The sequence below is a fragment of the Sarcophilus harrisii genome, chromosome 1 (genome assembly GCF_902635505.1).
Source record: "Sarcophilus harrisii chromosome 1, mSarHar1.11, whole genome shotgun sequence".
Classification (NCBI taxonomy): domain Eukaryota; kingdom Metazoa; phylum Chordata; class Mammalia; order Dasyuromorphia; family Dasyuridae; genus Sarcophilus; species Sarcophilus harrisii.
In genome coordinates, this window is record NC_045426.1 from 246,052,153 (window position 1) to 246,067,224 (window position 15,072).

The following is a 15,072-nucleotide window of genomic DNA, read 5'->3' on the forward strand; positions in this document are numbered from 1 at the left end:
CGAGGGAAGGAGGTTTCCTGTGTTTTGCTGGTTCCTCGGGCCTGGGGCGGCGCTTAGAGACCGAGCAACTGAGCCAGTGGAAAAGAGGGGTGGGTGGGTGTGAGACGAAGGGTACGGCCCGAGGAGGGAGGGGAAAAAGAGCTGAGAGGAGGGAGCTCTGGGCCCCGCCTCCCTCGTGTGGCCAGAGCTGCTGCTGCCCCGGCGGAGGCTTTAAACAGCCCGGACGTTTCCAGCTGGGCCCCACGGCTATCCCTTTCCTCCACTCCCCCCACCCCACCCCCCCCTCCATCAGGCTGGAATTTGGGGCCAGCGGGGACCGCCTTGGGAAGCCGGGCTACGGACTGGCTGCATCCGAGCTGCTTCCCCGGGAAAAGGAGGAGGGTGTGTGTAGCTAGTGGTTAACGGGAGGGCAGCGTTCTCCTCACCTGGGATTGCAGCAGCAGCAGCAGCAGAAGCATCACGCCGCTGCAGCTCTTGGTGACTTGGGGCGTAGAGGGCGCCGAGCCTGCGGGGTTTGCCTGGGCGGCCGCGCGCTGCTGCGGTTAAGGCGGCAATGGAGGTGGGGCAGAAGCCACAACACCCGGCGCCCTCCTCCAGCGCCCAAAGGCTGCCTGCCCCCGCCGGCGCTGAGGAGACGCAGCGCGTTTCTGCCGCTGCAACCCGGGTGGACCTTCCCGGGACGGCCTTGCTGGTCCAGGAGGATGCTGTGGCTCCCAGCCTTTCGGGAGGAGCGGACAGGGGCGGGGTGGCTGCGGCGGCAGGAGATGGCTTAGGGAGACCGCTGGGTCCCACCCCAAGCCAGAGCAGGTTTCAGGTAGATCTGGTCACTGAGAACGCTGGGCGGGCGGCTGCAGCGGCGGCGGCGGCGGCGGCGGCTGCAGCAGCTGCGGCCGCGGGGAGCACCACCGAGCCCCCGAAGGATGGGAAAGCTAGCGGCGAGAGCGGAGCGGGAAAGAGCAGCGAGGAAGCCAAAGGCCGGTTCCGGGTGAACTTCGTGGATCCGGCCGCCTCATCGTCTGCGGATGAGAGCCCTTCGGACGCGGCTGGGATCGGGGGAGAGGGGGCTAATGTTAGTTTCCAAAATGGGGGAGACACGGTGCTCAGCGAGGGCAGCAGCCTCCACTCGGGCAGCGGCGGCGGCGGCGGCCACCACCATCACTACTACTATGACACCCACACCAATACCTACTACCTTCGCACCTTTGGCCACAACACGATGGATGCTGTGCCCAGAATCGATCACTATCGGCATACGGCCGCCAACCTGGGTGAGAAGCTCCTCCGGCCCAGCCTGGCCGAGCTCCACGATGAACTGGAAAAGGTGAGACAGCTCCCAACGCGCGCCACCTCTGCCTCCTCCTATCTCTCTTCCCTGACTATTCATCGTTACTCTTCCTTCCTCCGTGGTAAGGTGGCATGAACGCGTAGTTTCCTTGCTCCCTTTCAAGCCAGATGTCAAAAGTGAGATTGCATAGGGATAGAATTCAGTTGGCAGAGTTTGCGATGTAGGCGACATGGCACTCCTGTATAATAGCTCCATATGGTTTATATCTGCTAAACTCACTGATCTTGCAACTATTATCTAATCCTCAGAATGACTATAAATCTAATTATTTTTTTGTTGCGGAAAAGTAGGCTCAATTGGTCAAGGATACAATGCAAAAGGAAAAGGAACGACTTAAAGTTTGTTCCCTATTTATAGTTTCAGTGGCTCAGCTAAATCATTTAGGATTTATCCTGCTTGAGAACGTGGAGTTACTTAAGTCCTAAAATTTGGAATCTGACTGGGTGTGTGGTGGCATATGACTTATTTTTTAAAATCACTTCTTTGAAGCTTGAATGTGCTGAAGATCTCAGAAATCTAAAGTCTTAGAACATGCTGTTCTTGATAAATTAAACACATTTGACGGTAAGCCTATGTTAATTAGGGTGAGTTTGGATGCAGGACATTTGTTTAATATTTAGTTCAAATTTATTTATTATTAATTATTAGAGAAGGATGAACTAGCTTTCAGTATGAAAAATATCCAAGAAAGCTTTTGGGGGTTGAGGGGTGGAGGCGAAGGTATGAGAGAGAGATGGTGAAGATATAATATCCTTTGTATAAACACTATGTATTGTACTCTAAACCTTCTTTTTTTGGTCCATCAATTCACTTGCATTGTTGATTTGTATTCCCAGTATAATGTGATTTATATGGCATTCTATAGTAATAAATATCAAACTTTATCCCTTAAGGGCATAAATCTTTATCTTAAAATCATCCTTCTGTTAGATTATTATTCATATCTACTGAATTAAACATATGTAAAATCCCTTTTTACATTTAGCCTTGGGATGAAATCATGGTAGGTTGAAACTAAATTTTTATCAACTTATGTAAATACTTTAAATCCAAACAGCATGAAAGCCCCTTAACTCAAAATATTTCATGTGTTCAGCATTCTAGGGCAAATATCAAGGATAGTGTGTGGCTCTTTTTATCCTCCTACAGCCTGGAATAGTTAATTAAGACCCCATTTCTTCTACCTAGTTGTTTAAAAACCTAAGATTATTTTGCTTTAGATTACTGTTTCTTTTTTGTTGTGACCTTTCTGATATGTTTGCATCCTTAGTTATCAAGAATTTCTAATAATCTTTTTTTGTTTTTCACACTTCTGCCGTCTTTTTTCTCATTTTATTTTTTTTTCTTTTAAAAATACAGACCTACAAATTTAAGATGGACATGTAACAGATTGATTTATTAGTGTGATGCTTGCCTCTGCATTGTATCTACTATTGTAAAAGTATCATAAAAGTGAATTTCTAATTCATTGTTGGTGTGTGATAACTTAGTTCAAAAGTCTTAACTCTCCTTAAAAAGTTTTTCCTTGAGAAACTCTTAAACTTAAACTCTTTCAGATTAAAATTTGTGTTGTTTTAACTGAGCTATCAGAGTCTTGTATCTTTCAGAAGAGATAAAAATGCCTTTTGTGCTTTGTTTTTGACATATTTAAGAATTATTTTTCAAAAATATTTGAATTTTTTATTGTGTATTTGAAAACACCTTTTCTTTTCCCCTTTCCCTTTCTAAGTCAATTTAAAAAAAAAAAAATATGATTCTTTAAGTCCAAGCTCAATCAGGCTGTTGAAATTAACTTGATGTATAAAGTTAGTCAACTTTGTTTCTCCAAGTAGAGAATACTTCAGTAATTATTTATGGTTCCTTACTTTCCACCTATGGATCTAGTTCCAAACTGTTAACAGAAAGGAGATGATGAAGTGACTTAGTCATAAAACTACAGATTGAAGAAGTCATTGTGTAGTTAGTCTTAGCAAATAGATTAAATGATAGTTTGCTGATGCTTCATTCTTCATTAAGTAAATCTTATTTTCAAATTTGACAGTGCCTGTTTTTAAACTTCCAAGGATGTATAAAAATGACTTGTCTATATATGATGATTGCTTTTGTTCTCTGTGCATTCATAGAAAGTAGCACCTAATCTGCCTAACAGAGTTTTGTCCTGTTTGCTCCAGAAAGAAACTTTTTTTTTTTTTATTTAATAGCCTTTTATTTACAGGATATATACATGGGTAACTTTACAGCATTAACAATTGCCAAACCTCTTGTTCCAATTTTTCACCTCTTACCCCACCCCCACCCCCTCCCCTAGATGGCAGGATGACCAGTAGATGTTAAATATATTAAAATATAACTTAGATACATAATAAGTATACATGACCAAAACATTATTTTGCTGTACAAAAAGAATCAGACTCTGAATTATTGTACAATTAGCTTGTGAAGGAAATCAAAAATGCATGTGTGCATAAATATAGGGATTGGGAATTCAATGTAATGGTTTTTAGTCATCTCCCAGAGTTATTTTTCTGGGCATAGCTAGTTCAGTTCATTACTGCTCCATTAGAAATGATTTGGTTGATCTCGTTGCTGAGGATGGCCTGATCCATCAGAACTGGTCATCATCTAGTATTGTTGTTGAAGTATATAATGATCTCCTGGTCCTGCTCATTTCACTCAGCATCAGTTCGTGTAAGTCTCTCCAGGCCTTTCTGAAATCATCCTGTTGGTCATTTCTTACAGAACAGTAATATTCCATAATTTTCATATACCACAATTTATTCAGCCATTCTCCAACTGATGGACATCCATTCAGTTTCCAGTTTCTAGCCACTACAAAAAGGGCTGCCACAAACATTCGTGCACATACGGGTCCCCAGAAAGAAACTTTTTAAAACCCAGGGATTTTAAAACCCAGGGAACCAGGGGGGAAACTTTAAGTTAGTTTGAGTGCTCTTTTCATTGTTTAGAGTTGGTTGTAGAGAAAATTGGTTTTGAGATGGTGAAAATTCCTTAGTTTTCTTCTTAGTGTGTCCCCAAATCAAAATTTAATAGAATTTTTGTAGTTAAATTTAAAAAAGCATTTATTAAGTTATTTTTCAAGGTACTGGGAAATACAAAGATAAAATGACAGTCTCAGATGTTGATAATTCCCTTCTCTTTTTCCTTTTCCTTACTCTTCCCTTTCTTTTCCTTTTTTCCTCCTCTTTTCCTTTTCTTTCCTTCCCTTTGTTTCCCTCGTTTCTCTCTTCACTTCTTCCTCTCTTCCCCTCCCTCACCCATTCCTTCACCCTTTCTCTTCCCTTTCCCCTTCCTTACTTACTGAGTCTTTGTTTAGATCTTGAAGTACAAGACCATTCACAGACTTAATTCTAATGATTTCTATAGAAGCTTTGTCCTGTTCTGTTTTTGTGACTTGGGTCAGTTTGTCTTATCTTAGCTTTATGCCCCCCTGTTCCCACAGTCTCACAATATTGGTGGAAACATTCAGTCCACTTTAGCCCTATTCGGTAAGGGAATTAGAAAATCCGTTGGTGGTGGGAATTTAGTGAACCACACTGAATATCTTGTGACTCAGTTCTGGAGCTAACTCATCCGTTTTCTTATTCAGTTATAGATCAGTCTGTCTCTCCTGTATTGGGGTTCCAGACCAAAGCTGAGGAGGTCTGATCCTGATTTGTTATAGGCAGTTGCTTAATAAATAATATTCTTGAAAGTTTGAACCTTTGTTTCCTCAATCATTTCATAGGTAACTCAGTAACTCAGAATTGCATATCTCAAATGATCTACCAATCCCAGACTCTCCGGCATCTGGGATGACGGGCATGTGCCACTGTACCCAGTGGAGCACTATTTCTACCTATCTTTTCTTGCCATATGACCTCTCACCTTTTCTCTGTCTTTCCCTTATGCATCTTTTACTCTTATTCTTTGAAGGTTAGTCATTTATTACGTGTTGTAGCTTGTCCAACCATGCAAATGTCTATTAACCCTCTGAATCCATCTTATAGAAACATTTCCCTGTGGATGGTAAAGTACTCCAGATGCTCCTGTTGATACATGATAATGTACTGGTTGCATCAACCCACAAAATGTTGCATAATCTTCTCGAAGCTATCTTGTTAACTATTTAAGAGTTGTCCTCATCCATTTGATCTTTCCAGTGTGGATAGTCAGACCAAACTATACCTGTTGCCCAGTTTTGACTTGTAGTTAGTATATAAATGGAAAATCTTTGGGCTCAGAATCAGAGGAAGAGAGCAGGCTCTGGATTGTGCTTTGGAAATTGCAAAGTTCTAATTACCTCACATTTCTCCATGAAAACAGAGACCCATCATTTTAGTAACAGTAATCTACCTGAGATGTATGGCTACAAAACATGGAGCAAATTTTACAAAGTAGTAAAAATGTATAATGTATAGTTCAAATTGAAATATTATTTGGATAGGAGAAGTCCTTGGCAATGTGAAATGTTTGAACAGGGAAGGAGTGATAGTTAGGTCAGGTGTACCTGAAGTGTGCCTTAAAAGAAGAGGAAGAGTTCAAGAGGCAGAGTGAGGGAGTCTGTGCACAGTGGAAGGGGTGGGGCGCAGAAAGGTGGGGAAACAGGTATCCCAGTTGGCTTGGAACAGGCAAGTATGGAGAGGTAAAATGAAATACTAACATACAATAAGGTGAAATAAGGCCAGTTAGAAGGCAATTGGAGTCAGATTGAGGAGGGTTTTGAATGTCAGGCTTAGGAATCTGTATCTTTTAGTGTACACTAGGAAGCCACTAAAAGTTTTTATGCATGGGGAAGCTGATTTTGGCATGCATATCTGGCACATAGCAGGCCCTTATTAATTGCTTGTTTGTCAATTGATTGACCTCATTATAAGGACAGATTATAAGGGGAAGAGGTTAGAGGCAAGAAGACCAGTCAGGTTGTTGGAGTAGTTCAGTTAAGAAATTGAAGACTAAACTAAATAAGGCAGTTTTCATTGGAAAAGGGAGGGACAAATGAGATAGTACTCTTTGAGGGGAGTACTCTTTGAGGGGATTTCTCAGAAATACGATTAACAAAACTTGCAACTAAGTAGGGCAGAGATGACTGAGTTTTTGAATTTGGATGATGTCATCAGCAAAGATATAAAAAAAAATTAAGAGGACAGGCAATTTTGAGGAGAAATTTTGATTCTGTATCCATTATAGAAGAATACAAAGCTTAAGAAAATCAAACTGAGGTCAGAAGAACTTCTGGAATATGTCACTTAATCTCCAATAACTATAGGAGACTTCTGGAATAATTGATAATAAGAATGAAGAGTATAAGATGTTGGTAAGACCCTCAGTCACCAAAGACTAAATTTATTTTCACATTGTAGTGTTTAAGTCACTTAAAAATCATCTACCACATCTATGTAAGATATCTCTGTCTTACATTAAAGATGAAATTAATTTGCATCCTCTGATCCATTGACAGTAAAGAGGAAATCAAGTAATATTTATGTGACAAGACAAAATGTCAATTTGAAATTTTAAAAGAAATAATCTCACATGTGTAATCAAAATTTGAATCAATGCCTACTCCTTTCTTCTCACACACCTGGTTGTATTTTGAATACCATTGTATCTCATTAAAGTATAAAGTATCTCATTAAAATATATTCTTGTGAAGTACCTTTATAATATTTTGGCATTTGTCCCTATTATTTTATATATAATATGTACTTGAAAATGTATAGCAGCTATTTGAGTTGGCTCCATACTTAACTGAAATATATCTGAACCTGTAATTAAATTGTAACATTGAAATAACTCTTCTGTTTTTTAATGGGAGAAATGTTATACAATGGGGAAAGCTCCTGTTAACAGAGGTTTTGATGCCAAACCTTGGGTGGTGATGGTTTGAACGAATATCCTATGCATCTGAATTGGAGCCTGTCACCAACTGCTTATTGGAAATTTCTGACGTTTAATAGGCATCTCAAGCTCACTATATTCAGAACGGGATCTCATTATCATCCCATTTTCCTTAGCTCCAGTTGGGTGTATCTGACAGCCTTTTATTCACATAGATTCACAACCTCGCCAGACAATAGATTTAGATTTGGAAGCAATCTAAGAGGGCTTCAAATCTAACTCCTCATTTTACAAACGAGGAAACTAAAGCCTAGAGAGTGAGTAGCTTGCCAAGGTCACATAGCTAGTGAGTGTTTGAAAGGGAATTGAGCCCTGGTTTTCCTTATTCCAAGTCAAGCTCTCTCCTTGCTGTGCCAAGTTGTCTTTCATTATCCATTCTTCTCTCTTCTTTACTCCTCTTATCCATTCACTTTCTAGGTTTTGTTGATTCCACTTCTATTAGAGCTTGGATCCATCCTGGCTCAGGCCCTTATCACTTCTAATTACTCCAAATTTTTTCCCCTGCCTCCAAACTTTTTCTTTGCTAATTCACTCTCCACGAAATTACCAAGTTGACATTTCTAAAGTTTGAGTCTTATTATGCCACTCACCTGCTCAAGAAGCTGCATTGGCTCTCTTTGGTTTTTAGAATCAAATGCAACCTTCTTTGTTTAGCATTTTAAAACTCTTCATAATCTGCTTACATTCTCTCTTTCTAGGCTTATTATCCTCCTTTGTGCACTCTGTGATATGACCACCTTCTTTGTTGATCCCTCCACAGATTTTACAGCTTTGTTTGCCCCTGTGCCTTTGTCTTCCTGGTATATATGCTCCTTGTTTTCCTCTCTCTCTTAGGATACTTAGTTTACTTTAGATGGGCACAAGTTAAAGTGGCATAGATACCATTCCTACAAGAAAAATACATTAGTCTCCCAGTGGCTAGTGGCCTTCTCACACAAGAAATTACTTTAGGTATCTGCAAGAATCCTTTCCTCGCCCTCCTTAATTTGTTGCCTTTTTCTGTGGCTATCTCAAATTTATTCATATTCATATTCTCTCTCTCTCTCTCTCTCTCTCTCTCTCTCTCTCTCTCTCATATAATATATATATATATAAAATCTATCCATCTTAGTTATTGATAGTTGTTTGTTTGCACATTATCTTCCTCATTAGAATGAGCTCCTAAAAAAACAGACTATAAAAAGCCTTTCTTAGAATCTTCAACTTTTAAAACATCTCCTGGCATGTAAGTAGATAATAAATGCAAAGTGACTGACTTCCAGTTTTACTTTTCTGGGAACATACTATTTTCACTTTAAGTCAAGTATTATCCCTCCTTTTCTTCTTTTTTTGGTCTTTATTATTTCCCTATCCTAGACAGTGTCTAGTACTTGTCTGGAAGTTTAAAAAATGCTTTTACCTAATGAATACTAAAACCAAAGAGATTAATTAGCCTTACAAATCCATTACATTTTAGAGAGAGAGACTAGGGGAAGAGGCATGAAGTAATTACTTGAAGTCCCAATTTACAAATGAACCAAACATAAAGGCATATATGATTCAATTTCAATTATCTCCCCTTCATTTCTCTTCACAGTATATTATCATACAATACAATAATTTATTAGATGTCTTTTATGTACCATGCTATGTACTAAACTCTTTTTAAAAAATATGTATACACATTTATGCAATTATGCTGCACTAGAAAAATCAGATCAAAAAGAGAAAAAAATGAGAAAGAAAACAAAATACAAGCAAACAACAAAAAGAGTGAAAATGCTGTATTGTGATCCACACTTAGTTCCCACAATCCTTTCTCTGAGTGTAGATGGCTCTCTCCATCATAAGACCATCATAATTGATCTACATATAATCTTGTTGCCATGTACAATGATTTTCTGGTTCTGCTCACCTCACCTGGCATTAATTCATGTAAGTCCCTCCAGGCCTCTCTGAAATTATACTGCCGATTGTTTCTTACAGAACAATAATATTCCATAACATTCATATATCATAGTTTATTCAGCCATTCTCCAACTGATGGGCATCCACTCAATTTCCCTTTTCTTGCCTATGTATTAAACTCTTAAGGAATACAAATTAAAAAAAAAAAAAAAAAGACTGTCTGTCCTCTTTGTTTTTAGTCTCTAAAGAGGATAGACTAAGATATCTAAGCTATTACTTTTTTATCTTTTCTCCCTTTTTGCTCTTGCTAAGTAAAGAAAGTGTGAGGAGAAAATATTTCACTGCCTGTTTTTTCTCTCCTCACCCCTTTGCATTAGGCTTCAGACTGCTCTCTCAGAAATCACTAACAGCCATTTAATTACTAAAACCAGTGGCTTTTTTTTTTTATTAGACCACATCCTCATTGATCTTTCCTCCTCTTCAATATCTCCCTTTCCTGGATACTTTCCTTACCCCTTTGGCTTTTATAATATTTCTTTTCTGGTTCTCCTAGCCTTCTATTCCTAAAGTCTTATTACCTGAATCATTCTTTTCCTGCCCCCTTACGTGTATGTTTCTCTTAAGTCTCATTCTGGGTCCCCCCTTTTTTCCCCACTTCTTTCATATCTTTCATTTGGTAAATGTATTTGTTTTATTAGTTCAGCTTTTATTATCCATATGGAAATGACTTCTGAAGCTATAAATCTATATTTAGTTTCTCCTGCAAGCTCTAGTCTACCTCAACTGCCTGTTGTACATTTTTGTCTTAATAACTGGTTGCTACCTTAAACTCAACATGTTTAAAACTGGATTCTTCACGTTTTCTAAGCCTTCTTATCTTCCTATGTTATTTTTACTAGTGGTAGCACAATGCTTCAGTTATTGAACTTCTGTTTCATCTTCAGTTCTTTCACCCCTACAACCAAATCCTATCAATTAAATTCCACAATTCTCTCAATCCATTCCCTCCTTCATATTTAGCATTACCACCCTAGTTCTAACCTTTTTCTTCTAACTGTGCTTAGCACATAGTTGGTGCTTCAATAAATGCTTTCTTGCTAAATAACTTTAAGAAGACTGTGTGCTTTTTAAAGAGAAATTATTAATAACCCCTGCAGCTTCTATATCCCTTTGAAAATCTTTGGTTTTTTTTCTGAGAATTAATTAGGCTATTTTGCATCTATTCCATTCCAGACATTATTTTTTGTTTTTAGCCCTACTTACCTTAGAGCTGTAGTGCAGTTGATTCATTTTTCATTTTCATGTTCATTTACAGAACATACATTGCTCTGTAAGTTGATCCTTGAAATGGTTGGCTTTTCCATACACATATAACTGCTGCATCATTTTTTTCACAGTTACTGAAATGTACTCTTTAAGGCATTGTAGTTCTTGTACTTTTCCTTGGAGTGATTAACATTAACCTCATAAATATAACAATTAAAAATACAACAGAAGAAAACAATAAAAACTGGCAAAATCCAACACTCTGATGATAGAAAACTAATTATATATGGGGAAACCAACTCAGTTCAGTTTTATTTGGTCAGCCATCGAGTCAGACTTTTGTCATTAGAAGCACAAACATGTTCCACTGCTGCCACAAAATGAAGACATTTCAAAATTATTTAATGTTTAATATTTAATTTGTGTATCATCATAGGGAAAGAGGTAGGGAATAAACATTGGTTAAATGCCAAACACTTTACAAATATTATCTCATTTGGTATTCCCTACCACTCTGAGCTAAGCTCTGTTATTGTGCCTGTTTTTATAGTTGAGGAAAGTGGGGCAGGTGGAGGTTTTAGTGACTTGTCTGGGGTCACTCAGCTGAGGAGGGTTGAACTTGAACTTCAGTCTTCTGGCTGCAGGCCCAGATCTCAGTTCTTTGTGCCAACTAGCTACCTCTATGCTAGACAAGCAGTGTACTTAAACAGCTGCATGAAAGATGAAAATATTCATACTCCAATGGATCTGTAATTTAATTAATAGAGAATTTCTTTTGTTTAGTGTGGTCCCTTCTCATTCTGTTTGATTCTTTTCAATGTTCTCCCATTATCTTCTAGAAGGACGAACTACCCAGCCACTTTTAATGTGGGGTCCATGAACTTCTTGTTATACATTTTTGTTAACTATTTTAATGTAATTGATTTCCTTTGTATACATTTATAACATTGTGTGGGGCCCTATTTGGCTATCATTCCGTGGCTATTTCACTTCCTACATTTCTTTCAGTAATATGCTTTATGCCAATAATTTTATATACATCATCAGTAGAAGTATGCAATCTTATATATCATACATCCCACCTCTACTATGTTTTTCCCCATTGCCTTTTGATTTGATTTGCAATGGTGATTCTTTGGAGATTGTGGTATTTCAAGAAGCTTTTTAAGATACAACTGTCTTTAAGCTAGCATTTGTTATAAAAATATATCCTTGGATTATGGAGAAATTTGAAGTCAGTGTAAACACTGGGACCTTATTAGATGAAATTCACCCTAAACTCTTCCTTGTGTTCAATTCTGGACCCAATTCAATTATTAATCAATAGATATTAATTTACTAAATGTTTACTATGTGCCAGATACCAGGATATGTGTTGTGCATATCAATGCTTATGGGCCAACTAGGTGGTACAGTAGATAGAGTGCCTGATATTAGGAAGACTCATAGTCCTACATTCAAACCTGGCTTCAGACACTAGCTGATATGAGTCATATCACCCTGGGAAAATCATATCACTTTTTTTGCCTTAGTTTCCTCATCTATGAAATGAACTAGAGAAGGAAGTATGAATTTTCCAATAATTTTGCCAAGAAAACCCAAAATGGGATCTCTTAAGAGTCTGACACAGCTGAAAACAATTGAACATATCTGTGCACACACCATTCAAGATAATATAGAGAGTAGATGTAGAGGGTTTTGAAGGAAGGCAGGAATTCTAAAAGACAAGTGAAAATTAAGAGCATTTTCAGAACAAAATTGAATACAGACTATTGTACGTGAGGAAGAGCAAGTAGGCCAGTTTGGACAACAGAGTATCAAGAAGATTTTTCAGTCTCCTAAGTAGAAAGAATCTAAAATATAAAGAACTTAAAATGCCAAATAATAGTTCATATTTGATCCTAGTAGTAATAGGGAACCATTGAAGTTCAGGATTTGATCTGTGTACCTGAAAAATCATTTCAGAAAATTTTGGGAATAGACTTGGGAGGCTGTTATAATAGATGTTAAAAGCCATTATAGTAGGGGCTATGAGTGGAGAGAAAAGAGGTTGTGAGAAATAAGAAAAGAACTTAACAAAATATTTTAAAACTGAATGGATATGTGAGTGGTGAATGGACTTCAGTGACTGGAAGAATCCCTTTGATGAGTAATAACAAAGTTCAGAAGAAGAGTGGTTTTTGGTGGGGGACAAATAATTATTTTGTACAAATTAAATTTGAGATGTCCAGGAGACATCTAGTTTGAAATGTCCAATAGGTACTTGATTGTTGGAATCTTTACAAAGTGTTAAGCCATTAGAGTTGATAGAGACAATAATTATCTAATTTAGCATGGTTCAGTATGATTGATTTGATCTTAGAAGGAGATATTTTGGGTCAGAACTTGAAACAAGGTACTAAGTACAACTGATGGAAAACAATGCTTGTGTTCACACCTTTAGAGAGCTCATAGAAGCAAGAAGTACTTAAGTACTCAATGAAGTTCACACATTTGGGAGATTTCAGGCTTCGTATAAGATATCCAAATTCACACCTCCCTTAGGGCCAGAGAGCACTCTGGGAGATAACCCAGAATCCCTCTCTCTCCAGAAGGAGGAGTTAATCTTTGGGAGATCATATATATACAGGAAGCTCTTAGAGCTAGAGAGAGTTTACTTGGGAATATTGCCAGGGGTCAGAGAGTCGGAGAGGGGAAAGGAAGGCAAGCTATACAGCTACTATGCTCCTAGCTTCCTCTTTTGTTATCCCAAATTGTAAACGTAAAGCTCGAGCAGCCTGATGGTATTTAGAATGGGACTTGATGATAAGAATAGAGCCACAGAAAAGAGACTAGGTGAATAGATCTGAGAATCATTTCTACTTAAAGATACTTGAATTCATGGGATTTAATGTGATCACCAAGTAAGATAATATAAATAAAGGGAAAAGAGAAGAGACTATAGGACAGTTTTAAGGAATATTCACAGGTAGTAAATGTCAGATAGATCAAATGCCAGAAAATAAAACTGAGGAGCAGTCAGACTGATAAAAGAACCAAAAGATTAGTGTAATGAAAATCCAAAAAGAAAAAACATCTAAGAAGTCAAGAGTCTATAGTATCAAATGCTATAGAGTAGGGCTTCTTAAACTTTTTCCACTCTTTTGCCCAAGAGATTTTTACATGTCTCTCGGTATATAGGTATATAAAATATCTATACAAATCAAACATTTACTGATAATAAATGATAATTTTGCAACTCCCACATTCAATTATGAGACTCTATGGGTTTACAAACCACAGTATAAGTTTTGCTATAGAGAGATAAAGAATATTGAAAAATTGGAGGAAGTAGTTTTGAAGTAAATATTAAGGTTGGAAGCTAGGTTACAGAAAGTTTTGAAGACAGTAAGAAGAAGAAATGAAGGCATAAAATGTAGACAGTTTATTTAAAAGAATTAGCCTAGTGGGAGAGAACACATAAAGCATAATAGCTGACAGGTATAATAGGATTTAATAAGGATTTTTAGTCATGGAAAAAGTTGGATATGTTTGTAAACAGCAAGGAATCAACTAGTAAATAGGTAGAAATGAAAAATTAGGAAGAAAATGGGGTGGGATTTATTAGGAAAAGTGAAAGTATAAGATTAAAGATATAGAGAGAGTGGGTGGCCTTTTTCATCACTCTAGTGTTGAGAGTAGTGTATTCAGTCCTTTGTTTTCCAAAAGGACCAATGGCATAATGATGGGTGAAGACTTGCACTTGAACTGCTCTCTCCTTCTGTGGTAAGACAAAAGTCAAGACTCCTGGCAATGGACTGGGATGTAGATCTTTTGTCTTTCTAAATTAAGTTGTTTTCCTGGCCTCAGTTTGTCTGAAAAAATGCCCATTCAGCGACTGAGGGAATCTGGGACAATTTACTTTTTGTCCTGTGCTGCTTTGGTCTGTTTTCTCTGGACTGCTCCATTGGATTCCACAATGGAGTTACTTGACAACACTTTCAAACCCAAATCACCCTGACTTTCATTGAATGGCAAATAACACAGCCCCAACCCAACCTCTGTGGCTTATTTGCTTAGATTTTGATGGCTTAGAATGGAGAGAAGAGGGAGCTAGTTCTAAATGTTATTGAAGGCTTGAAAGGAAAAAAACATTTGGAATAGCTGCTGTAGTGTGACGAATAGAGCATTAATTCGAAAAGAAGAAAGGTTAGAAGGATTTCTTTGATGCAGTAACAACTAAGTTAAAATTAAATTAAATTTTTTTTCCTGAAATGCAATCTTATTTAATTTTTTTGTGTTCTGAGTTGTGCTGTGAGATTATTTTTGTTTTCTTAGGAGATAGATAATATGTTTCATCATGAATCTTGTGGAATTATGTTGGAGAATTCTTAAATCTTTAAAAATTGTCTTTAAGTCTCATTTTTAAAATATATAGAATTGACTCAAATTTATAAGACTGCAAGTCATTATCTAATTGATAAACGATCAAAGGATATGAACAGAGACAAAATTAAAACCATTTCTAGTCATATGAAAAAATCTTCTACATCACTATTGATCAGAAAAATGCAAAATTAAGACAACTCTAAACTATCACTATACACCTCTCAGATTGGCTAAAACAACAGGGAAAAGAAGGTAAATTTTGGAGATGTGGGAAAACTGGGACACTAATACATTGTTGGTGGAGTTAT

The 15,072-nt window shown here is 37.7% G+C and overlaps 1 protein-coding gene across 2 annotated transcripts in view; it reads left to right on the top strand.

The window, feature by feature from the left end:
* The first annotated feature begins 218 nt into the window (after window positions 1–218).
* Window positions 219–15,072, top strand: part of SLC12A2 (solute carrier family 12 member 2) — a 111,530-nt gene continuing 96,676 nt past the window's right edge. The window contains exon 1 of one of the 2 annotated variants that reach the window (XM_031939374.1): window positions 219–1,321. In XM_031939374.1, coding sequence (XP_031795234.1) covers window positions 554–1,321 — 768 coding nt within the window. In that variant the 5' untranslated portion in view covers window positions 219–553. The remainder of the gene's footprint in view (window positions 1,322–15,072) is intronic. The other variant, XM_023498542.2, reaches the window with a different exon arrangement.